The sequence below is a fragment of the Adiantum capillus-veneris genome, chromosome 13 (assembly GCF_014529385.1).
Source record: "Adiantum capillus-veneris isolate H3 chromosome 13, ASM1452938v2, whole genome shotgun sequence".
Taxonomy (NCBI): Eukaryota; Viridiplantae; Streptophyta; class Polypodiopsida; order Polypodiales; family Pteridaceae; genus Adiantum; species Adiantum capillus-veneris.
In genome coordinates, this window is record NC_140943.1 from 123482813 (window position 1) to 123509762 (window position 26950).

The 26950-nt window shown below is 45.5% G+C and overlaps 1 protein-coding gene across 2 annotated transcripts in view; it reads left to right on the top strand.

The window, feature by feature from the left end:
* LOC147444808 (uncharacterized) overlaps positions 1-25182 on the top strand; it is a 52889-nt gene extending 27707 nt beyond the window's left edge. The window contains exons 3-4 of one of the 2 annotated variants that reach the window (XM_086527342.1): positions 23831-23871; positions 23952-25182. In XM_086527342.1, coding sequence (XP_086383468.1) covers positions 23831-23871; positions 23952-24893 — 983 coding nt within the window. In that variant the 3' untranslated portion in view covers positions 24894-25182. The remainder of the gene's footprint in view (positions 1-23830; positions 23872-23951) is intronic. The other variant, XM_086527341.1, reaches the window with a different exon arrangement.
* Positions 25183-26950: the final 1768 nt, after the last annotated feature.

Here is a 26950-nt window from a genome sequence, read left to right on the forward strand (position 1 = left end):
AAGGATTGCGAAGGGGTTGTATCGTTAGTTCGGTAGGAGAGCGGGGGAAACGGATATTCCTGATACGTCACGTGATTGGTGACGGGAGCATCGGAAAGGGAATATTGCATGGTCTAGCAGGAAATTCAAACTAGAAAAAAGGAATACTCGTAAAGACGCAAGCACAAGACTAAAGATGGGTTCTGAGAAGCTTTTTCTAAAAAACGAACATTTATAAGTGTTTTTCGAGAAAAGCAGATGCTTTCTCGCGAGGAATTTGTGCTTGCATTGCATCTGTGCCTGAGAACTGCATTTGGGGATATGCTTGGAATGTGATTGTATAGCATCAATTTTCAGCTCACTCAGTTTTATTGAGTTTTGTCCAGGTTCACATTTAAAAAAAAAAGTGATCGATCGCCCACTTAAAATAATAAATGAGGCTTTCACAAAAAAAGGCAGCGCTGGCTAAGAAAAAACCATCGTACGACCTCTCTCTCTCTCTCTCTCTCTCTCTCTCTCTAACAACTAGCAGGTGGCGCCTCCTTCAAGCGCTACCCCTTCCTCTATTTCAGCCGGCTCCTCACCGGCTATTCTTGCCCGGTAGGGAGCCTATAAAAGCAGCCCGCTCTCTCTCTCAGTAACACAGATATGTCAACGCTAGTAGGAAGAGTCCATTGGCAGAGATCTGCTAGCGCCAACAAGAGGAGGCTCTGCCGCTAGGAGACTGCAAGTGATCGCATGGCCTTGGAGTGCGGAATTCGCTTTCCCGTATGCAGAGCGACAGGTATCAATTTTGAATGTGCAATACAAGTTGTGGTTTCGTGTTTGTGCTTTTGCAAGTACTCCACGGAGAAGGAACAACGAGCCTCGGCCTATGTTCAGAGATTCCGGGATGGAATTGCGAATGGTGTGTAGGGCTTCACGCTCTACGAAGAGACGGAAATAGAAACGAGAGTTCGTCTCTCGGGAATTTTTTGCAGATTGACCATCGAGTCTGATGAACTAGAACGGAGGGGTCACTCCGGTTCTCCTGCTTGTAAAAAGATTCTCCCTAATAAAGTTTCTCTTTAAGGGGGAGGACAACCCCATCTTTTGGTCCCGAATACTGTGTCGATCTCCTTCCTCATCTCTTTTGAGTTGTAAGTTTATTTATTTCTCAGCTTGTTGATTACGTGTGCGCCCCCGTTTGTGACAGTGGTATTAGAGCTCGGATTCCTCTCTTTCTCTGCGAAGGAGGACGATTTCGGGAAGGAACGGGAAGAACCATGACGAGCCACGGAAGAACCGTTGAAGACGAACTTCAGCAAGTACGAGTTCAACTCGTGGAATTGCAGCAGCTTATTTTACTGCTAGCTATCCAAAAGGTTTTGGGCGGAATCGAGAAGCCGCAAGGAACAAATGCCGATGGGCCTTAGGAAAATCTTACCGGTGGTAGCAACCCGCAGGAGGAGGATGCAGAAAGAGGTGCCGAAGCGCACAGGGGGTCTCCGGATCAAGACAAATGGCCTTCCAAGAGCAAGGATCAGGAAAAAGACCGTCTCTGCCTAACGAAAGAATATCTCTATCTCTTCTCCATCATACGCTCCTTACTATACTACTACATCTACTTCTCATACAATATCTAAATCTTCTCCAAAGAAGAAAACTCCTACTACTTCCCTACGTAATACTAAAGAAAAGCCGAAGTTCAAGAAGGGTATTCGCAAGCGTCACCGTAAGATGCGGATTTTCAAAGTTGGTGACAAGGATGTCAAGTTTGACAATACACAGGATAGAGAGACATCTCTAAGGCACTGTCTTTCATTAGGGAGTTTGAAGTTGCTTTTGCCAACAGGAACTTCATCGAGAAATCCAAGTTGCGTTATATTGGGATGTATCTCAAGGAGACGGCAAGCAACTGGTGGTTAGCCAAGATTTTGGAAGGTACACATGCCCGAAGGTGGGCTCAATCCAAAACTGAATTTTATGAACAATTTCTTCCGCCTGTGTCACGTGACACATCCAACCCTATGTGTCCGTGGACAAGCTATAGCATGACAAGGGTTCAGTCAGTCCAATGAGTCTAGATTAGAAGTGATCTGGCACTTTTGTGCGTCTATTCGTAGATCATGCATGCCCAGTCACTTAGTGTAGATGCATATCCTCTGGTTGTACACAACATGATCATAAGCATTCCCATTAGAATCCATTAGGATCCTTCAGGGGAATTTTCCATTGCATTTAGCCTATTTTACCTATTTTTGACATTTTTCACTTATTATTTTTAAGTGACTTTTGTTGGAAAGTAGGTAGGGCAATTTGAGTAAGTTTTTATATAAGCAAACCTAGACTAGCACTAAATGGCAGAAGAGGCAACATGAGCCAAGCTCAGCAGGCAACTTCTCAACAAGACCCCTTGGCGGTTTCCCCCTCCAAGCAAGAAGAACCATCCCTCTAGCGTTTTCTCCAGAAGAACCATCGCCCAGATCTGCATCAACATTGCGTTTTCAGCATTTGGATCATCACCGAAAAGTCCCTTGCCTTAGCGTTTTTGACAGACATCAGCCTGGCGTTTTTCTCCATGCCTAGCGTTTTTGAAGAGCTACAACATCAGCGTTTTTCAGCCAGGAAGAACCTGCAAGTTCAGCCCCTAAAAGAGTAGCAGATTCAGCTGGAAAGACCATCAGTTTTCAGCCTAAAGAAACCTTAGTTTTCAGCCCTAAACCTGCAGAATTTCAGCGACAAAGACCCACAGAAACAGCCCCCAAAATCAGCGTTTTTGGACTAGTCACAGATTTCAGCCCATAGCGTTTTTGGACAGCAGATAAAAGATTGCAGATTTCAGCCCTTAGTGTCGGTGTCGTCATCCCCATCGTCATCGTGAACATAGCCTAGACTTGCATGAGTCACATGCATTCAGTTTGTGCAATCAATAGTAGACCACTCTCGCCGACGAGAGTGGGGCCTCCAGAGGAGGGTTTTACGTCGTCTCTGGTGTCGTATTATCTTCTCTCTCTATATCTCAGTCTCATACACTTTCACGCACAGTGTCCATTCACTTTGTTTATGATCATAGCATTCTCTCATTAAGGACGGAAGGCTCTCCCTTCCATAAGAACAAAAGGAACCTTGAGCATAGTTCGGAGCACTCATCTTGAGCAAAGCGCAAACATTCATTCCGCAGCACCTAATATTGGTATCAGAGCTTTCGCAGTGTTCTGTATCACTCAAGGTAAGAACCACAAGAACCACTGAATCTTTTTTGCTTGTTGAGGTCGCACGAACCCAAGTTTACTTGGGCGTGTCGATTCCTAATCGTGTTTTTGAAGAGTGACAGGAAACCCAAGAAAGAAGGGCTTGTCCAGCCTCCCCTTTACCTCTTTTAACTCATTTAGACCGGACCGTGCACTTAGCTCGGCCAATTGACGTGAGGTGGGAAAAAGCAACCTTGGTGTGAGTGCAAGGCCGCCAAGGGGTGCGCCCGCGGAAAAGAGCATAACTTGGGTGAAGAGAAGATCCTTCTCAAACAGAGATTGCAAGCAAAAGAAGAACCGCAAGAACCTCAAGAACTCAAGACCCTCAAGAATCCAAGAACCCAAGACCCACAAGAACCCAAGTTCCTCGTAAACTTAAGAACCCAAGACCACAAGAACCCACAAGAACCGACGACTTCAGAATGGTCATTACTCGAAGGGAAATGGATACTTCGCTTTGAGGTGATGAGCATAAGAGAGGCGAAGAATTTTCCCCACCAGGAGGGTTTTCCGACCCTCTCCCTTCCCCATTCTCGTCAAGGATTGTACTATCTCCTATGGAGGAGTTGAAGCAGTTGTCTATGGAAAGGAAGTTAGAACGCGAAGCAAGATATGCAGAAAGAATGACATTAATGGAACGCAGACACACAGAAAGAAGAGCAGAAAGAGAAGCAACAAGAAAGGAAGCCACAGCAAGACAAGAACAGAGCGACCGACAAAACAAAGAGTTCTGGTGACTCTTTTCTCAAGTTCAGGCACAGATGCAAGAGATTTGGGGAAAGGAGACTCTCTCAGTCTCTTGCACAGCATGATACACAGGATTTGCATGATGATACGCATGATGATTTGAATGATAATGATTTCCATGATGATTTGGTTGACAATGATAAGCATGATGATTTGGATGTTAATGATGAGCATGATGATTTGTATGATCAAGATGTGATTTCTCATAAGCATGATGATTTGCATGATCAAGATGTGATTTCTCACAAGCATGATGAGTTGTATGAAAAAGATGTGATTGTTCACAAGAAGGATGATGTGTTAGTGGATGCTTTTTCTAGCGAAGCTAATCTCGTTGCAGATTCGATCAATCACGAAGGATCGATATTGGCTCTCAAGCTGAGGTCCAAAGAAACCCCCCCCCCCCCCCCCCCCCCCCCCTCCAGGAAGAACCGATCTTGGCTCTCGCGCCTAGGTCCAAAGAACCCTTACAGGAAGTACTATGTGTTCGCATGATTAGTAAGCACGCATTGATTGGGTGTTTCATTCGTGATCGTTTCCTGTATTTTAGTTAGCGTCTTTATGTGATCCCTTTTACTAGGCATGGCATATTGTACGTTGAGTACGTTTCATTCATGAATGAGCACGGATGTATGCGAATTATTCATGAAAAGCTGGAAAGTATGCATTCAAGGAAGTCACATTCCATGTCTCTTCCTTGGCATGACACATTTGTAGAAAGAGCACATGAAAGTATGAGCACCAAGCATGGGCATTTCCGTTGTGAATTGCCTCAGTTGATTGCTCTAGATCATAAAAGAAAGACTCGATCTCATTGTTTGTGTGTGTGCGGTGAACCGTTTGACACTCCGTCTATTTGTTCATCTATATTGCATGCACAGTCTTTGAGAAAGACGAGATTTTTTCCACTCACTTTACATGGAATGGGTATGCTCATGTTTTTGTGTTGGAAATGGTTTCAGGAATTTTCAGCCATGGAGATTCTTGAAGAAGAAAGAAGCATGACACTCGACGAAGTTGAAGCATTGAAGGAGCCACACAAGACTTTGTGTCGCTTTTAGCGCGGCCCAAAGAAGCAAGCGTTGCAGACCTTTATGAAGTTCAAGTACCACACGACCCACACATCAGAGTGGGCTGGCGAAGAGTCCCTTCCAGGATTCCGGATGCTATTGGCGATCTCCCTCGACGCCATACAGTTCGGTACCTGTACCTCACTTTGAAAAGGAGGGGATGTCACGTGACACATCCAACCCTATCTGTCCGTGGACAAGCTACAACACGACAAGAAGGGTTCAGTCAGTCCAGTCAGTCTAGATTAGAAGTGATATGGTACTTTTGTGCGTCTATTCGTAGACCGTGCATGCCAAGTCACTTAGTGTAGATGCATATCCTCTGGTTGTACACAACATGATCGTAAGCATTCCCATTAGAATCCATCAGGATCCTTCAGGGGAATTTTCTAGTGCATTTAGCCTATTTTACCTATTTTTGACATTTTTCACTCATTATTTTTAAGTGACAGGTCACTTGAGATGCCAAAACTCTTAACACCCTTTCTGTAGCTCGTAGTGGACATCAATAGTGAGATAAAGTTGATAAAGAAGCTACCATGGACACCCCAGTAGTGGCCACCAATTGGATACACCTCGGTGTTGCTCTCCTCAACTTTGTACTTGAAAGTAATGCCATCTTGACCATTGGTTGCCTTCGTAGAAACTTTGAACTGTAGACCTTACTACTTCCAATAATCCCCATTTGTGAACTGTGAACACATCACATGTCCGAAATATAAAACTCCAAGGTAATGAACTCTTGGAGCACATCCTGTCCATAATTTGACCAACAACAATGAATTGGCGCATCCATCCATAGTGTTTTAGACATCTGATTGGTTCCCTACCAGATGCATATACATTGAACTCCTCCCTACGGGTCCAAACTCCAATGACTTGAACTCCCAACATAAGGGTCCAAATTAATTATAGGGAGCATTCATTGCTTGCCCCTCTCTGCCACTCACAAGCCTCTCTCTGGCTGAAGCTAGTGGTGACACCTGTCATTTGACTAGAAATTTGACGTCGAGGCCACTGTGGCCACCGCCACTAGTGCCATGTCGATCTCCTCTGCCAAATCTTTATTACTGTAATCTTTGTCCAGCTTGCCTTTGTTGTTGTCTATCTGTGAGTTCTTGCTTTTGCCTTTGGCTTCAAACACTCCAGCCAAACAAAGCGTCGAGTCACATTCATGACAATTGTGATCGTACCTCGTGGGTACCAAGGCAGCTAATTGAGTATTGGTATTGCCATCCTTGTCAAGATTGCCGATGCCTATGTCCTCTAGCAAACTTGCCCATCTGCTTTTGGCTTCGCAATCTCGAGCCAAACAATTTGTCTGATTCCTTGAGAACTGTGCCGATGCATAGGCCGCTAAATGGATGGTTGACGATCCCTCATTCATAGCTTTTGGTTGGTTTTGGTCGATGTCGTCAGCCCTTGAGCAAGGGGAGGCCATTTTGAAGTCGCAAGATTTCGAAACTTGTACTCCTTCTCGCACTCCAAGGGCCGTCGTACTAATCCCAAGCAATTCCGCTCCACTGGCATTCCCAGACTGCTCCGCACCCTCTGTTGAGCTCCAATCTCCTCGTTCCTTTTCGAGCCACTCCACAACTCTTCGACTCCCAAGTCGCTACACAATCTGTCACTTTACCTTGCAAACCTGCCATAGCGCCACAAAATAACCCAAGTGACAGCCACACCCAGACACCCTTCAGCTGTTGCATTTCAAAACACCAACGGGGAAGTGTGTCAGAGTTGTTGAAACCGGCCTGTGGGGCGGTAGGCGTTGGCTTTCACCCGAAATTCTTTACTTTAGACACACACAGAGAGAACGTGCAAAAGAGACTTGTGACGGGAATTAACACCACACACACGGCTCGGAAGCTAGAATGCTCCGAGCAGACCCGACAACCTGTAGGCCCCAAAATTCATGCCCCTTTCGGTATTTCTTTATTCTTTAACAAAGGGAATAAAACCTATGATCTCCTACGAGCTGCCCCGCATAATCCAGACTGAGAAACACCTGTTCTGGCCCGATTTCGGTAGCATAACTGTACTAGGACGCTTCACAGTCAGTATCCCCACACAATAGATGACTTTCCCAACTCATACAAACACTTTGCAAAACCTAGCGAGAATCTGCATGCAGCACGCTGAATTCTCTGTTTTCTGCCCCGAAAATGCGCCAGATCACCTCTACAACAGTCCTTGAACCTCTTGGGGGTATTAGGAACCGTTTAGGGCCAAAACCCTAAACCTGCAAAAATACACAGCAGGCTGTAATTCCCTGTTTTGGGCTCCGTTTCGCGTGCCGGTCGCATTTGTAGCAAGACCTCGAGCTCCCGCACCTTTAGGGCTACTTGCCCTTTGAATTGGACGAGATTTCTCACGTGAAACCTCCCCGAATTTACCTGTACCTGCAGGGATTAGCCACGAGCTAACCCAGTACCTGTGCAAGAGGCTCTTGCCTCGCCAATCGCACATGAACCCACACAACTGTACATCAGTCAAATGGAAAACCCTCTTGTGGGGCATCGCATAACCGCACGTAAGGGAGAGAGAGAGCAATGTGTAGCGTGTAGGGCATCACTCCTGGCACCACACTGTACATAAAGGGGAAAGGAAGCACTCCATAGCTCTTAACCGATGGCAGTACTTCAAAAATGAGGCCTCCCAGCTTATAATTCAGCGCTACCTCTTCCTTTGTGAGGCAAGTTCACAAAAATGTGCCACTTGGCACATTTACAAGCATTTTCCCGTTTCGGGTTTGCCGCCTAAAAATCTCCCGATTGGTTGCTCAGTTGACTTCGCGGCAGAGTTGTAAAATATTCCCCTAGTCATTCCGGAGGTAATGACGCGAACACATTTCATGGCCCAAAATAGCAGTTCCCTAAATTTTAGGAAACGATTCCATTGGGCTCCCACTGGTCATCTAACCATCTATCCTCATTGGGACCGCATTCAAAAGTGCAATGCGGCCCAACTGTCGGATACTTTCTGTTGGTAGTCCCACCTTGACTTTGTGCCTTTATTGAGTTCACTTCCTAGTAACCACCAACTTGCTAAGTGCGACGGGGGGACCTACTTGATCTTGCTCTGAGCCTAGACATCCTCTTACTATACGAATTCCAGTGCCGACCACTTTCCGTGCGAGGGTGAAACTACCGTTCACATTGGCCATACAATGTCTGACCGTTTGCTACTTCAAAAAGAGGGTCTCAAAAATAAAACAAAAATCATTGGAAAGAAACCAACAACTAAGGTTAGTAGTTGCATGTATCCGCAAGAAAGGTCGTAACACATAGATACAAATGACTTAATGAGACCTTCATACTTTTGTCATTTCCATCTATTACAGTGAATTCAGATGTACATTTGATGTACTAGCTCTATCATTACCTCTCCTTTGTACACGTTGGGTTAGGGCATAAGTAGGTTGTAACCCAAAGGCTTCAAGGTAAAGCTGCAATACATTTGGTGACTCTGACAGTTCACGCTCTTCCAACCACTTTGCATCCATAGACTTCTTGAACTTCATCAAATAACGTCTTGCAACTTGTCCTTTAACTTTTCTATCCTTATGTGCCAAAACTTGCTCAAGTACCAGGATCTCATCAAGTTCCTCAACTTACGGCTGATCCTCATTTGGCATATTTTTTGGCACATCACCCACGAAGGGTCTTAGAAGACTCACGTGAAACGCATTATGAATCTTCCACGCATCAGGCAATTTCAGCTTGTAAGCCACATCGTTGATCTTGTCAAGTACTTGAAAAGGCCCATCGTAACACATGCTGAGCTTAGAAAACAACCGTTCCTTGCCCTTCATCTTCTTTAACCTTGCCTTTTCGAACCTTAACAATACCCTGTCACCAGGTGATAATAGCAATTCACGACGGTGACGATCAGCAACCTTTTTCTGTTTTGACGGAGTCTTCTCCAAGGCAACTTTAATTTTCTTGTACATTTCATCCATGTTCTCAACATATCGATCTGCCTCAAAAATCTTGTCCTTTGTATGCAAAATGGAAGGAACCTTTTTGCCGCCTTCAACAATCTCGAAAGGTGCTTTGCCAGTTGACGAATGCACCGTATTATTGTACGCATACTCAAGCATAGGCAAATGCTGTTCTCACTTGCCCTTATTATCTGACACAACATTTCAGTAGATCTAAGACAATAGAATTAGCCTCTTTTGACTGTCCATCAGTTTGTGGATGAAACGATGATGAGAACTTGAGCGTAGTGCCCATGTTCTCAAACAATCCTCTCCGGATCAAACCGGTCATGTGAGGATCACGATCATTGATAATCGATTGTGGCATACCATGGTACTTATAACACATTGTACATGAACAAGCGTGCCATCTGATCAGATTTTATCTTCTTCCTGACAGGGATAAAATGGGCCTGCAGATAATGGTCCATATACCATCATTCCCTGTTGGCGTTCTTGGATAATCAAAGATAAAGTCCATAGCAATGCTTTCCCATGGCGTATCCAGAATCGGCAGTGGTTGTAACAACCCTTGTGCCTTTTGCCTGTCAAACTTGACCTTTTGGCAAATTATGCATGCTCGCACAAAGGCATCCACATCCACATCTCTCCTCAAGGTAGGCCAATAGAAGAATGTCTCTACGGCTTTAACTGTGGCATCAATACCACGATGCCCTGCATACGGTGGGACATGACTCTCTTCCATGACCTGCCTAGTGACACAAAGTCTGCCATGCATCATCATAAAACCATCTCTGAGGAGGTAGTGCTCATGATGTTGCCCCTCTTGCAACTGTTCAAAGATCCTTGCAAAATCTTCATCAGTAGCATATTGTTCCTTCATGCTTGCATATGCCCTATCAACTACCTCATTTTTGTGCTAATCTTTCCGATTTAATGCTTGTTTTAGTGCTAGGCTTCAAACTCAGTACACTGAACTTTGTGTTGATGTATGCTCATGTGTATGTGTGTGTGTGGTGTTTGGGAGCATATGCTAGTACCTAGTTCTACACCCACTATTGGACACTGACGACGTTAGTGGGGATGTCGTGGTATTTAGTCAATACTATGCATGATGGAGCTGATGGTTATATTGTCTTGTGGGTGACTACCATGGGTCTATACCTTGCACGTTCCTCTAAGGGTGAATCTGGATTCATCTAGGTATACTGTTCCTTCATGTCATCTAACTCATGATGATAAGGAATTGACACAACTGAAATTTGTGGCTTCCTTGATAACGCATCAGCCACAACATTCTTCTTGCCTTCCACATGCATAATCTGGAAGTGAAACATGGAAAGAATGCCCATCGCATATGCTTTTCGGATCTTTGATTGTGTCAAGAAGTATCGCAAGGTCTGATGATTTGTTTAGACAACAAAATCAGCACCTGAAAGGTAGTGCTTCTAGCTAGAAAGCGCATGAATCACGGACAAGAGCTCTTTCTCATAGACTTGCATAGTCCTCTCTGGCCCTTGCAAAATTCGACTTTCATAAGCTACTACCCGTCCATCTTGCATTAGCACTGCTCCGATTGTAACAGACTTGGACACTCCAAGTCAAGAATCAACCGCGACAGCACCAAATAACCACTTCAAAACAATTCACAGATCACAATAGATTTGCACTGGCCCGGCGGAGTTCCGTGCCTAGAGATATTGGCCCCAAAGACTTGCGCCCCTTTCGGTATTTCTTTTTATATTAATCAATCATCAAAGTACAAAAGAGCGGTTAGGGTTTCACTCTCAGACTCTGCGTCCAGATGCTCTGAGAAGTGAGGCCCTCACCACTAATTTATAGGTTACAAGGGATGCCCAAAAGCAGAGCCCCAAAAGCTTCAAATCAAAAGCAATTGCTCTCTCTCTCTCTCTCAGAGAGTCAAAACATGAAAGCAAAAGCATTCTCTCTCTCTTTCTCATTTAAGTAGAGAAAAAACGAAATTTGCGTCGCTCATCATTTTCCAAATTTTTTTTATTTATAATAATCCGCCTCCGCGATTTCCGGAAATTAGGGTTTCTGGCAGAAATTAGGGTTTGCAGGAATTTTAGGGTTTTTGGCAGAAATTAGGGTTTTTGCTGTCCGCCACGTCATCACTTTGTATCACTGTAACAGACTTGGACACTCCAAGTCAAGAATCAACCACGACAGCACCAAATAACCACTTCAAAACAATTCACAGATCACAATAGATTTGCACTGGCCCGACGGAGTTCCGTGCCTAGAGATATTGGCCCCAAAGACTGGCGCCCCTCTCGGTATTTCTTTTTATATTAATCAATCATCAAAGTACAAGAGAGCGGTTAGGGTTTCACTCTCAGACTCTGCGTCCAGATGCCCTGAGAAGTGAGGCCCTCATCACTAATTTAAAGGTTACAAGGGATGCCCAAAAGCAGAGCCCCAAAAGCTTCAAATCAAAAGCAATTGCTCTCTCTCTCTCACAGAGAGTCAAAACATGAAAGCAAAAGCATTCTCTCTCTCTTTCTCATTTAAGTAGAGAAAAAGCGAAATTTGCGTCGCTCATCATTTTCCAAATTTAAAAAATAAAAATAAAAATCCGCCTCCGCGATTTTCGGAAATTAGGGTTTCTGGCAAAAATTAGGGTTTGCAGGAATTTTAGGGTTTTTGGCAGAAATTAGGGTTTCTGCTGTCCGCCACGTCATCACTTTGTGACATACCCCCCTCTTGAAAGCATTGTAATCGACCGCGATTACGCCTGCAAAACCGACAAAAGCCATAAACCGTCTTAGCAGACACTGACTGTTAGTACCTACGTACTAGGAACACACATCTAGCACATGTACAAAATCGACAGTCACATCACACGACATCACAGGACATCACCAGACATCACAGGACATCACATGACATTCAACATTCATTCGGATCTCAGACCATGATTTATCGGCAATGTAGCTAGCAATCACATCTAGGTCCAATCGGGACCTCATCGATGTCCGATTGACTAACCCCTATTGCAACCATGTCTATTCGAGATCAAGTAGACCAAAATGCTGCAGTCATTTCGTCTACCAGTTCCTGCACTCACAAGAAGTCAAGAACAAATCAGTATCATAATTAGGAATTCCATTTCATAAAGTCATCCAGCAGAATACTGTCAGCTCTCAGTATCCCTGAAGCTCAAAGAGACATCAGTGACTTTGGTATCAAAATCGAGGCATATGTTGACAAGGGAGCGGAGTGACTCCCCTCTTGTGCATCCCACTGCACCAGATCTCCGGCCAAGCTGAATTCTGGGTTCCGTTTGGAGTAGACTATGCTAAACCAAAACATCGAGGTAAAGTTTCACAATCCGAGGAGCATCTGCTAGGTCCTCCTCCTCCATCCACTTCGCATCAAATGCAGGAAAGTTCTTGAACTTAACCAAGAACCGCCTTCGGACTTTACCTTTCTTCGTATCATTATGTGCCAAAATCTGTTCAGGAACAAGGATCTCCTCGTTTTCTTCCACTTTGGGTTGCTCATCAGGCTCCCCATCATCAGGCACATCACCCTTAACAGGGTTCAAGAGACTCACATGCAATGCATTGTGAATCCTCCAAGTATCTGGCAGTTTCAATCGGAAGGAGACATCATTTATCTTGTCAGTAATCTGGAAAGGTCCGTAGTATCACATACTAAGCTTTTGAAAAAGCCTCTCCTTTCCCTGTTTCTTTCTTAGGCGTGCCTTCTCAAAAGTAAGAGCACCCAATCATCCTCCTTTAGTTTCCAGTCGCGACGATGGCGATCCGCTGCCTTTTTCTGTCGTTCTTGAGACTCCTGCAAAGTCTCGCGAACCTTGGCAAAAGCCATATCCAAATCTCGCGAATATTCATCCGCTTCAAATTTCTAATCTTTCGTGCTCAGGAAGGATGGAACATTCGCAGCACTTTCAACAATCTCACATGGCATCTTCCCCGTCGAAGAGTGTATCGTGTTATTGTAGGCAAATTCCACCAAAGGTAAGTTCTTTTTCCATTGAGTCTTTTGATGCGAGATACAAGACTTCAATAAATCTAAAATCACTGAATTGGCAATCTCAGATTGCCCGTCAGTCTGCAAGTGGAACGATGACGAGAATTGTAACCGCGTGCCAATGTTCTCCCAAATTGCCTTCCAAAACAAACTCATAAATCTGGGGTCTCTGTCGGAGACAATCGTCTTAGGCGTGCCATGTAATCGGAAAATCATCGTGATCATTCTGTATTCTCGGGAGATAAAAGAAAAAGAAATCCATTTCAATATTTTTCGAGGGGCGGGTGGGTATGGGTAAAGGCTGTAACAATCCCTGTGCCTTATGCCTGTCAAACTTGACCTTCTGGCATACCAAGCAACTGCGCACAAACTCGTCCACATCCTTCTTCAGTCTCCGCCAAAAGAAATCTCTCTCTACCCCTTTCATGGTGGTAGCAATGCTGCGGTGACCCGTAAAAGGTGGACAGTGGCAATCAGTCATAACCTTTTCCCTCAACGGCTGTGTAACGCACAACATAGTCTTTTTCATCAAGTAGCCTTCCCAAAGGGAGTATCCAGCTATTGTCTCCTCATCCCGTATCCGTGTGAAAATATCTGCAAAATCTGTATCTGTGGCACATTGATCGACCATATCCTCGAAGCTCCTATGATGTATCGCGGAAATAGCCAGAGCCAACGGTTTCCGAGACAAAGCATCTGCCACCACATTCTTTTGTCCCTGCACATGGACAATCTTGAAGTGGAACTGTGACAAGATGTTTGCCCACCGCATCTGCTTTTCCGAAAGCTGCTTTTGTGACAAGAAGTAGCGCAAACTCTGATGGTCTATAAAGACAGTAAAATCCGCTTCGAGTAGGTAATGCCGCCACTGAGTAAGAGCATGGATAACCGCCGAAAGCTCTTTCTCATAAATCTGTGCTGTCATCTCCGGCCTAGAGAACAAACGACTCTCGTAAGCTATGACATGGCCTTCTTGCATCAAGACCGCACCCAGACTACGACCACAAGCATCACAAAATACTTCAAATGACTTCTGCAAGTCCGACAAAGTCAAATCTGGTCCTGTAGTGAATTTCTCTTTCAATGTCTGAAAGGCAGTCACCTCTGTGGGTCCCCACGAAAAAGGTACTCCTTTCTGTGTCAAGGTATGCAAAGGGGAAGTAACCTCTGCAAACTTTCGTATGAACTGCCTGTAGTACGAACACAATCCCAAGAAGCTTCTAGCTTCATGGACATTCCTCAAATCGGGCCAATCACGGATAGTCTCTATCTAGGCCGGGTTCATTTGCACTCCTGCTGTTGACACAATGTGTCCCAAAAAGTGCATCTCTGGTAGGAAAAATTCAATTTTCTTAGCATTAATCACTAATGTGTGATCTCATAATGCCTGAAAGACTTGAAGCAGATGATCTCTGTGTTCTGCCTCATTCTTGGAGAAAACAATGATGTCGTCAAAGAAAGTGCCAACAAATAGCCTGTACTCTCGAAAAATCCTATCCATCATCCGGTTAAATGTCGCAGGAGCATTGGTTAAGCCAAAAGGCATCACCAAAAACTCAAATAACCCAAAAGTCGTCCGAAAAGCTGTCTTGTAGACATCTCCTGGCGCTATCCTGATCTGATGATATCCACTCTTCAAGTCAATCTTGCTAAAGCACGAGGATCCCTGTAACTTGTCGAGTATATCATCGATCCTAGGAATCGGAAATCTGTTCTTGATGGTGATTTCGTTGAGAGTGCTATAATCGATGCACATTCTCCAAGATCCGTCTTTCTTCAAAACCAACAACACTGGAGAGCAATACGGTGAAGTATTAGGCTGGACAAGACCCTTTTCCAAGAGGACTTTCACTGAGTTCATAATCTTTTCATTCTGTACTCGGCTCACACGATAAGGTGGCCGATTCGGTGGCGTGCTTCCAGATTTCAGATCAATGGTATGATCTTCAGGCCCTCTCAAAAGCAATCGGCATGAGCGTGGAGAAAAAAAATCTTGGCGTTCTTTTCTTCAGGTCAAAACATTTTCTACTTTTATCCATCATTCAGTTCTCCCAAAAGAATTGAGTAAGAAAACTGAAGTTCATCAAGTACAATCTCTAAGCCCTTCATTTATCAAAGTCGCTTTCTCGGCCCGATAGTCAACCACGGCGTAGTTCTTGTGGTACCAAGGGATCCCGAGTAGAACGTCACTCGCGTGCCCTGAACACCCCCGTCATTGCAAACGAAGTTTGCCAATGCTCGGTGTAATGGCAACATCCCATCCGGGTGCCAATCGAACTACCTCCGCCTGTGGCGTCAGTATGTCGGGCGTAGTTGCAAATCGAGCCGCCAATTCCAAGTGAAAAGAAGTTGGCCTTGGCTCCTTCAAAAGAGCTTCCTGATCCTTCACTTTGCCCCGAAAGCGGCAAAGTTTGTACTTTCATTCATTAGATTCGGTGCAGGTCCCACGCCATGTGGTACCAGTTCTGCTTTTCTATCTGCCTTTTCTGCCACATTCCTCAGCTGCTCTCGAACTCTCAGATCTGTCGTCGTCTTTATCATTCTGTTCTTTCTGTGCCTTATCAGGGCACTTCGCGGAAATATGTCCATGTTCCCCGCATCCAAAGCACTTCCCCTCTCTGATGAAGCGAGCTCTCTCCTCAGGAGTAAGCTTGGGTCGTGCATCCTTTTTTTTTCTTTGGGTTGCTCTTTTTCTTTCTATTTTCATTCCCAGAAGTCTGTTCGGCTCGTTGTGTCATGGCCTTATATGTGGGGTAGGTCAAACTGCCAGAGTGAATGGCAAAGCCCCGCTTCGCATGACTCATCAACTCCTGAATAGAAGCTGACTTCTGTTCTAAGCAGTGATCTCGGATCTCTGTAGGTAGACTCAAGGTAAACCGCTCAATCTGTTCTTTGAACGAGATCTTCTTGAATGAAGAGGCGGGTAGAAAAGATTTCCAGAGTCTTTCACAATAAGCATTGATTTTATCTTTCTTGGCCATCCGAAGATGGTTCCAAGCAGCTCGTAGATCTCGTTCATATTCTTGCGTCAACCAAGAAGAAATAAAAAGCTTCTTAAATTTCAGCCATTTAACTGGTGCAGTCTTGTTTAAAAGAAGCGTGGACCACCGAGTACGAGCATTCCCCTTAAAGTAAGAGGCAACTCTCCGAATCTTGGAGTGCTCTGAATAGCGTCGTCCCGCGAAAGCGATGTCAAACTGCTGAAAAAAGACACAGCCTTCGAAGCATCCGAGTATCCTGAAAAAGTATCAAACTTGATCGAGTGGCCACCTTCCTTAAACTCTCGGACTTTCTTGCTTTTATCTTCGAGAAAGTCATACTGGTTGGCTTTGTAAAAATTCTTCCTGTTCGCATAAAACTTTCCGTCATCGAAATCTGAGCTGTCTGTAGACGAGTCCTCAGTAGAACTGTCAGTCTCTGGGCGAGATGTAGCCTTCTTTGCCTTTTTCTTGCCCTTTCCAAAGCGTTGCTTCTTGCTTCGCTTTTTACCTTTTCTGTCTTCTTCGCTCGAATCCGAGGAGCTAGAAGAACTGTCAGAAGAAGAAGAAGAAGAACTGGGTAGGTCTTCAAACTTGACGCGCTTCTTCAATTTCTTTGCCTTGTCAAATGTCGACCGACGACCCATATATCTGGGGAAGTCAGTGCCTTTCTTCTGCTTTTTGCCGTGCTTTTTGGCTTTCTTTTGCGTGTCAAAAAGCTGAGCAATCCGTGCATCAACCACGTTCTCCAGTTCCTGCTCTGTATATTTTCTTGGAGGCAGAAGGTTTCTTGAGAGCGGGTTTCGAGAGTTGTGTTGTGGTTCTCTGCCACTCCATCTGTACCTCTTCCAAAGAGGTCTGGTTCATATATTTTGCCATCTTCGGGTCCTTGGCAAAATTGAGCATCATCTTTGTTGCATCGCTGATCAACTGGCGACGCTCTATCTCTTGCCGCTCCGCCTAAGTAGGCCAAGGCGGGCCATACTCTCTACCTGAATCTTCGTTGTGATCCCAACCCGCATCTCCAGATGCAGAGGGAGTCGACTGATCATTGCCTGAAGCCATAGGTGCCGCGGAAAAAAAATTCGGGGATCGAATTTCCCGCAGAAGAGAAATCGGCCGTGCTTTTGTCGGTTTTGCAGACGTAATCGCGGTCGATTACAATGCTTTCAAGAGGGGAGTATGTCACAAAGTGATGACGTGGCGAACAATAGAAACCCTAATTTCTGCCAGAAACCCTAAAATTATTGCAAACCCTAATTTCTGCGAGAAACCCTAATTTCCGGAAATCGCGGAGGCGGACTTTTTTTTTTTTTTTGGGGAAAATGATGAGCGACGCAAATTTCGTTTTTTCTCTACTTAAATGAGAAAGAGAGAGAGAATGCTTTTGCTTTCATGTTTTGACTCTCTGTGAGAGAGAGAGAGCAATTGCTTTTGATTTGAAGCTTTTGGGGCTCTGCTTTTGGGCATCCCTTGTAACCTATAAATTAGTGGTGAGGGCCTCACTTCTCAGAGCATCTGGACGCAGAGTCTGAGAGTGAAACCCTAACCGCTCTTTTGTACTTTGATGATTGATTAATATAAAAAGAAATACTGAAAGGGGCGCCAGTCTTTGGGGCCAATATCTCTAGGCACGGAACTCCGCCGGGCCAGTGCAAATCTATTGTGATCTGTGAATTGTTTTGAAGTGGTTATTTGGTGCTGTCGCAGTTGATTCTTGACTTGGAGTGTCCAAGTCTGTTACAAAGATGCTACTGTCACACGCGTCACACTGGACCACAAATGACTTCTTGAGATCTGGCAAAACAATTACTGGATCTGAAGTCAACTTTTCCTTTCGGAGACTAAAAGCTGAAATCTCTTTTTGGGTCCATCTGAAAGTGACCTCTTTCTTTTGCAAAACGTGAAGAGGCGATGCTATCTCTGCAAAATTCCTGATAAACCTTCTATAATAGGAACATAATCCAAAGAAGCTTTTGACATCGTGCACAATCCTCAAGTCTGGCCATGTCTTAATAGCTTCGACCTTTGCGGGATCCATTCTGACACCATCCTTCGAGACTATGTGGCCAAGAAAGTGGATCTCTTCGAGGAAGAATTCACTTTTCTTAGGATTGACAAGTAACCTGTGATTGTGCAGCTCTTCGAACACAATGGTCAAGTGATGCCTATGCTCCTCTTCATTCTTCGAATAGACCATCATGTCATCAAAGAACGTCCCAACAAACTGTTGATGCAAGCGGAAAATGCGGTCCATCATTCTGTTGAACGTGGCAAGAGCATTTGTTGGCCCAAACGGCATCACTAGAAACTCATAAAGACCAAATGTCGTTCTAAAGGCAGTCTTGTGCACATCCTTTTGGCCTTATACGAATTTGATGGTACCCACTCTTAAGGTCTATCCTGCTGAAAATTGCAGCACCCTCTAAACGATCGAGAATATCATCAATTCTAGGAATAGGAAGCCTATTCTTGATGCTATTCTTATTCAACGCATGGTAATCGATACACATGCGCCATGAGCCATCCTTCTTCTGCACTAGGAGCACTGGGGAGCAAAAGGGTGAAGAACTAGGTTGAATCAGCCCCTTCTCTAATAACTCCTCAACTTGGCCCATAATCTCTTTCTGCTGCGCCGCACTAACCCTGTAGAGAGGTCTATTTGGTGGGCTACACCCTGGCACCAAATCTATCCATGGTCCTGAGGCCTCTTTGGCGGCAATTGCGAGGTAATGAATCAAAAAAACAGTCACTAAACTTTTGAAAAAATGCTGACCTTTCTTTATCTAACACAGATAAATTTGATTGACCACTATCTGAGACATCATGTGCAAAAATCAAGTACAAAAAAAGATGATTCTTTATTACAGAAGTGATAGCAGAAGTAGATACAATAGGGACTGACTCTCCTTTAAGCTTTACATCCAAGATGTGAGTTTTGCCCCTATACTGTACAGTGATCTTTTTGTTGTAGGTATCCAAAGACTCCATGCACTTGGAACATCCACGGGATCCCCAACAAGGCGTCACATCCTGCCACCAGCGGCATGATGTAGAACTCTTCTGTGTCCACATACGACTGAATATGCAGACGCAACTTTCCAATGATGGGAGTAACACACTCTGAGTGGCTAGGACATGCCAACCCTGCCTGTGCTGTGTACCCCATCTCTTCAGCTCTGATGCCCAGCTTCATAGCTAACTCTGGTGAGATAAAGTTGTCTTTGGCACGTGGATCAAAGAAGATGAGTGACGTCTAATCCCTAAATTTACCCCAAGTCTTGCATAACTCACTGGCATCTGTACTGGGCCTATCACCCACCATATCTGGCACCAAACCTGCCGTGGGTTTAGGCTTCTTGCCTCTCTGGTCTTCTCTATCATCTGAGTCAGCTGGTCTTTTCCTTTAAGGACAATTGGTAGCAAGGTGACCAGGCTGCTCGCATATAAAGCATTTGTTTTCAGCCATTAGGACCTTCTTTTCCTTGAGCGACTTGCGCACAAAAGGCTTCCTTTTCTGTTTCTTTGCTTGCGCTCCAGAAGCTCGAGGTGAATCCTTGTCTTTGGTGGCCTTTTCTGACCCCTGTGACGCATAAGAAGCCATTTTCACAAAGGGCTTATTCGCTGGATTTTTCTTTTGCTGCCCTCCTTTCTCGTTGCTCGGAAACCCACTGTCCTCTCCTTTAAGCAAGGCAAGACGAGTGTTAGCAACTTCCATTAGCTGAGTGAGGGTAGCCACTCTGTTCTTGGTACAGTAATCACGAAGCCCTTTAGGCAGCCCACAATAGTACTTCTCTATCTGCTCTGTCAATGACACAAATCTGTAGGAGGTCACTGGGAGTAACGCTTTACAAAACCTCCGATTGTACTCCAGCAAGCTCTTGCATGTAGCTGAAGTAAGTTGGTGCCAATCTGTCATGACGTCGGCTTCAAATTCATTTGACAGCCAAGCATATGCAAACATTTGCTTGAAGTAAACCCAAGTGGCGGGTGCCTGCCCTTGCATTAACAATGTCGTCCACCATGTAAGCGCATTGTCCTTTAAGAAAGTGGCAGCTTTCCTGACTTTCGAGGCCTTTGTAAAATTCCCTCTTGCATAAGTTGTATCAAACTATTGGAGGAAAGTGAGAGCCTTTGCTTTATCCTCAAAGCCACTGAAAGTACTGAACTTTACAGCTACACCATCTTCGTTGTAAGCTTTCGGCTTCTCCAGTGCCCCCAAATTGTCATAGGGAATAGTCTGCAACATGGGCACTGTAGTAGGCATGATCGGCACATCTTGGCCATTCACATTTTGCATCAGAGGTGCGACATCTGGCTGCTGTCCAGAAAAACAAGCCATGCCAAAATGACCCTGTGGCACCCCAAACTGGCCCTGGCTGCACTGAAAACCTTGCTGCATGCCGATACTACCATACATGGGGTTTGGCACGATGCCTTGTATACCCCCAAACACTGTTCCTGGCATGTACGGCTGACTTCCAGGCGCATAACCAGCCATACTTTGGAACACTGATCCACCCCCGAAATACCCAGGATGTAGAGTGGGTGGTGGAAAAACTGGGTGCATTGCCTGGTAACCAGTTTCCTGTCCATTCAAGACAACATGCTGGCTCTGAAAGGTGGCGGGTTGAACTGTCATAAGCTGTGGAATAGGCGTTCTAGCCACTTGTTGAAGGACGGGAGGAACCTGTTTTGGAGCCCCTGATTCGCAAATCTCCGCAACATGCGAGTGTTCCGTTTCCTGTTGAGTCGCATAAAGTACTTGGGCTTGAGTCTCAAACAAGCTCCGTACGCGGTGTAGGTTGCCTATTTTGCTGTTGCACTGGCGACGCTTGCAAGAACTCCATAAACCTTGGATTCTGCACCATCTGCGAAAAGACATTCACAGCGGCAACTAACTGAGTCCTGAACGCATCATCCTCAAGTTGCCCAGTCATAAAGTCCTGTACTATGGGAGGGACATTCACATTAACAGGAGGTACAGACTGACGTGGCTGTGAGCTCTCGCCAATCTCGAAAACCATAGGGATTTTCCGTCTGTCCTTTGAAGAGGAACGCTCTTCCATAATGTCCTTCCCTTTGTCGGTCATAGTGTAATCCAGCGTTCCTGCACTTTGTGTCTTTACCCAAAACAACCGAGGCTCACTCTTTGAGGAAAAGTGATTGATGTCCCGGCAACGGAACCTTGAAAGCGTCCCGTGGGGCGGTAGGGTTGGCTTTCACCCGAAATTCTTTACTTTAGACACACAGAGAGAACGTGCAAAGGAGACCTGTGACGGGAATTAACACATAAGCACACACACAGCTTGGAAGCTAGAATGCTCCTAGCAGACGCTGACAACCTGTTGGCCCCAAAATTGGCGTCCCTTTCGGTATTTCTTTATTCTTTAACAGAGGGAATAAAACCTGTGATCTCCTACAAGCTGCCCCGCATAATCCAGGCTGAGAAACACCTGTTCTGGCCCGATTTCGGCAGCATAACTGTACCAGGACGCTTCACAGTCAGTATCCCCACGCAATAGATGACTTTCCCGACGCATATGAACACTTTGCAAAACCTGGCGAAAATCTGCAGCATGCTGAATTCTCTGTTTTCTGCCCAGAAAATGCACCAGATCACCTCTACAGTGGTCCCCTCGCGTCCCCGAACCTCCTGGGGGTATTAGGGACCGTTTAGGGCCGAAACCCTAAACCTGCAAAAATACACAGCAGGCTGTAATTCCCTGTTTTGGGCTCCGTTTCGCATGCCGGTCGCATCTGTAGCAAGACCTTGAGCTTCCGCACCTGTACGGCTACTTGCCCTTTGAGTTGGACGAGATTTCTCATGTGAAACCTCTCCGAATTCACCTGTACCTGCGGGGGATTAGCCACTAGCTAACCCAGTACTTGTGCAAGAGGCTCTTGCCTTGGCAATCGCGCATGAACTCACACAATTGTACATCAGTCAAATGAAAAACCCTCTTGTGGGGCATCACATAACTGCACGTAAGGGAGAGAGAGAGCAGTGTGTAGCGTGTAGGGAATCACTCCTGGCACCACACTGTACATAGAGGGAAAGGAAGCACTCCATAGCTCTTAACCTATGGGCAGTACTTCAAAAATGAGGCCTCCCAGCTTATAATTCAGCGCTACCTCTTCCTTTGTGAGGCAAATTCATTGAAATGTGCCACTTGGCACATTTACAAGCATTTTCCCGTTTCGGGTTTGCCGCCTAAAAATCTCCCGATTGGTTGCTCAGTTGACTTCGCGGCAGAGTTGTAAAATGTTCCCCTAGTCATACCAGAGGTAATGACGCGAGCACATTTCACGGCCCAAAATAGCAGTTCCCTAAATTTTAGGAAATGATTTTGTTGGGCTCCCATTGGTCATCTGACCATCTATCCTCATTGGGACCGCATCCAAAAGTGCAATGTGGCCCAACTGTCGGATACTTTCTATTGGTAGCCCCACCTTGACTTCGTGCCTTTATTGAGTTCACTTCCTAGTATCCACCAACTCGCTAAGTGCGACGGGGGGACCTACATGATCTTGCTCTGAGGCTAGACATCCTCTTACTATACGAATTCCAGTGCCGACCACTTTTCGTCTGCGGGTGAAACTACCGTTCACATTGGCCATACAATGTCCGACCGTTTGCTACTTCAAAAAGAGGGTCTCAAAAATAGAACAAAAAATCCTTGGAAAGAAACCAACGACTAAGGTTAGCAGTTGCCACGTCCTCGTGACATAGTTAACAGTTGCCACGTCCTTGTGACAGTTGTCCAGGGAGGGGCTCTATGGCTGTTAGTGGAGCACATAGGCTGGCGTTTAAAACGCTAGCCCAAAACAATCACCGGCAGAACCCGGGGGGGGGGGGGGGGGGGGGGGGGGCATTCTCAAAGGTCGACTGTGGCTGCCGGTTCAGCGTTTTGAAACGCCGTCTTGGGACTCTGCCTAGTGCTGTCTACGGCGTCGCTGTTTACAGCGTTTTGAACGCTTGTAGTGCGCTATGCTCTATTCTTCAACAAGCACTGTGGGGGGAAAGAGTCCGCAGCATCGCCATTGCCACCTTTTACTCAGCATTTTAGAATGCTCGCAGTCAAAGCACACAGGGAACTTTGAGCTTGAGGGGGGAGAACGGCGCCGGCAGGGGCAGTAACGCCCAGCGTTTTAGAACGCTATGGGCACAAGGTGGGGTGAGAATTGTTGGCGACCGGTCCACGGTTCTCTTCTTCTCCGAGAGATGCTCCTCCATGCCAAGGGCTTCAAGCACGAGCTACACCAAGAAGCTCTGATACCATGTCAAAGTCGACAATGCGGAAGCGTAGAGATCAGAGAGAGAGAGAGTCTCCTGAACCAATCGACCTTGGCAATGAATGTATGTATACAATGGAGGCAAGGGGTTGCTTATATAGCAATCTCACTAAATTGCCCTACCCAAGACTTCGACAAATAAGTGAAATAAATAGCTAAAAGCCAAACTAAAGAATGGGATCACATTGGGCAGTTCACTTGAGATGCCAAAACTCTTAACAGATCTCTTATTCTTGACCATATCTCCATGCCTCTTGTGCGTTAAGTAGAAGCTGTTACATGCCATCTTATAGGACAGCGACTGGTCCATATTTTTCATTTACACTGTCAAAGTTGGATGTAGAATGTTTTCTATACAAGTAGGCAGTTTAAGATTGCACTTCGCAAACTACCAGGAAGTTGAAATCCCAGTAGAGTGCCAGGGCATTACTATGTGCAAAATTTTGTTACTGCAAGTAGTTAGTATGCTTTGGACATCTCAAACCTGCATAGCATATTGATGGGTCATGATCTGTGATTTCTTGGAGGCTCAGCTACTTCTTAACCTGCTTCTCTATTTTGATTCTGCAGAACCTGTGTCTAGAGCTTCTGGTCTGACCTCTGTGAGTGAGGTCTGTTGTCAAGCTCAGAATGAATTTTGTTTCTCTCACTTTGAGAGATGATGCCTTACGGTCTAATTTTGTGTTTGTAGGTTTGTTTATCTACTGGAATCTCAGACACTTTATCATCCTCAAGTTCTCGAAGGCTTTCCAAGGATATAGCTGTAGCAGCACCACGACGTCCTTGTTCGTATATCTACAGACGTTTCAGTAGACATTGCTTATCAAGATTGGGATCAAGGCGTCTGTTTGGTCGGCAAAAGTCAGATGGCATCTCATCTCTTGGATCAGCAGGGAGGCAAAATCGGGCACTTCTGTTTGAGAATGGGCTTGATTTTCAAGAACTTGGAAGCCATTCAGAAAGTGTTGGCAAACAACCGCTCACTCTTTCCCAACTTGTGGCTTCTTCAACGAGGGATGTTTTACATTGGTCAGATGTGAACAGTGTTTCTCAATTAAGCTGGTCTGTAGATGAAGATGGTGTCAATGCATGTCTGCCCTTACCTTTAGAACGAATCAGAGCAGATTTTTCTCAGCCTGACGAGGACATTGGTCACATTGAGTCTGATGTTGTCCTTGAAAAGTGCGGGCTGTGCTCTCGCAGTCTGTTGCACAGGTCTCCCTGGAGCTCTCAAGGGTATGTTGGAACTAATGATTTGCCAGTTGTGGGTGTGCTTGTGTGTGGGCATGTATTTCATGCGGATTGCCTAGAGAAATCTGTTTCAGAAGTTTTCAAGGCCAATCCATCTTGTCCTCAATGTCTGCAACTAGAGAAGGCAGCTTTAAAGGCATTCATATTGAGGTTGGACCTTGTGAAGCACACAATTGGGCCTCTCAAGAAACAACTTGCACGGATTTTCAAAATGACATCACAGAGACTAGCACTGAAGGCAGATGAGGATTTAACCATTCGACCTCGGTCCCTTACTGCAAAACAGAAAGGGGCCCTCCTTGGATTGCTATCAAAGCTGCAAGGTCCTTTGCAGGCAAGGGCGCTAAGGGTTTCAGCTTCGCACAATCGGATTTCAAGATAGAGAAGCTGGTCGGTGGCCATGCTTCCTGTGTTTTTTTTCTGTTCAGAGCACAGCATGCTTCTTCTTAGCCATACATGTAATTGCTTATGAAAAGCTAGGGTTTTTTCTCTTGAGATTTGAGCTTGTGTCATGCACTCATGAGGAAGTAGACCTACAATTCTTGTAATTCAAATATATACACCCGCATGTATACTTACAAAGGTCATGTGGCTTACTAAGGCACAGGGCCCGGGCCTTCCATACTGTTAGTGCTTTAATTACTTTTTAAAATGATAATGCGGCTTTGTTATCGTGTGAATTTCAATTAGTGAACTCTTTTTGGCAGGCTTGTAAGTGTGCTATGCTTTGTGCCAATGGCTTGTGTGTTGTCAAGGAACAGATTTGGCAGAGTACTTCGTGTCCATATGTGCCTTGGCAAGCTAGAAAGGATTGAGGTATGGTGTTGTAGATCTAAAGTCTGGTGCTAAGTAATATATTGCGGGTGTGCCTCTTCATACGTTGCAACATTGTATATGGAAATGCTCAATAAAAGGGACTTCTATGGTTAGGACATACTATTTAGAGTGCTCCTATGCAGGGAGCTACTCTTAGTGAACTTGTATGAGAGGTGTACAACGCCTAGGATTCTGCATACTTACCATCAACCCTTGACATGGGAAACATAATCCACAAAAAGAGAAGATTCAAAACTAGAGTATGTGCTCGATTTTAAAAATATTCGTTGAGAAGGTGAATCTGGAGGCGATGCCTTCTAGATGGCGTCAACGCCGGCAAGGGAAGGAGGAAAGAAGAGGTTCTCGAAAGCCATCTCTCTGGAACGCGCCGCGTGGTTCTGCCTGTGTCTCGAAGCCTCTTGAAGACTTTATCTCAAAACCATTATGGCGGCAGGCGGCTATTTGCTGACCTCCCTCTCTATAAAAGTTTGCAACAAGTGCAGCACAGAGAACTCTCTCTCTCTCTCTCTCTCTCTCTCTCTCTCTCTCTCTCTCTCTCTCTCTCTCTGTGCGCGTGCGCACTAAGCGAAGCGAGCTCAGGTGGTGTTCAGACGAGCAGGCAGGGGGCATGCGTGCGCTAGGTCTACACGAAGGTTATCCATGCAGGGTACAGGCCAGGCAACGGCCCCATATTGGGGGCGGGGAGGAAGGAGGAGGGTCGAGCATGGGCAAGGGCTGGTGGAAGCAGGCCTCGTGACTAATTGACACCCCCTCTGTCAGGTGGGATCTACGGTCTCTATTGATTGAGGACGACGGGATCGGTTTTGCACCGTCCGATGGTGGTTTAATCCCCAAGCGATCACCATGTGATCACAATTAAAGTGAACCCTAAATAAATTTGATGTGAACATCAAGTGACCGCCAAGTGATCCTATGTGAATTCGAATCAACATGTGAACAGCTTGTGACCCCACCCATTACCAAGCGATTACAGTGTGACCCCGACTATCCCAAAGTGACCCCACCCATTACCAAGTGATTACAGTGTGACCCCGACTATCCCAAAGTGATTGCAGTGTGACCCCGTCCATCCCAAAGTGATCTCCAAGTGAACAACATGTGATCCTTGACTTTGTCATTTTTGCTATATAATTCTATGTTCACACCTCCATTCCAAGTGGTGCGCGATAGCTTAATGGGAGAGTCAAGGCTACCGACGGCGTAGGTGGTGGGTTTGAGTCGCAGGGGTTCAATTGGTCGGAATCTTTTTATTCTTGAGAATAAATGGACGGTCCACATCGTTCGAAGATGGTGGCATCCCACCTGACAAGGGGAGTGTCAAATAGTCACGAGGAGAAGCAGTGACCAAAGTGATTGCAGTGTGAACAGCTTGTGACCCCACCCATTACCAAGCGATTACAGTGTGACCCCGACTATCCCAAAGTGATTGCAGTGTGACCCCATCCATCCCAAAGTGATCTCCAAGTGAACAACATGTGATCCTTGACTTTGTCATTTTTGCTATATAATTCTATGTTCACACCTCCATTCCAAGTGGCGCGCGATAGCTTAATGGGAGAGTCAAGGCTACCGACGGCGTAGGTGGTGGGTTTGAGTCGCAGG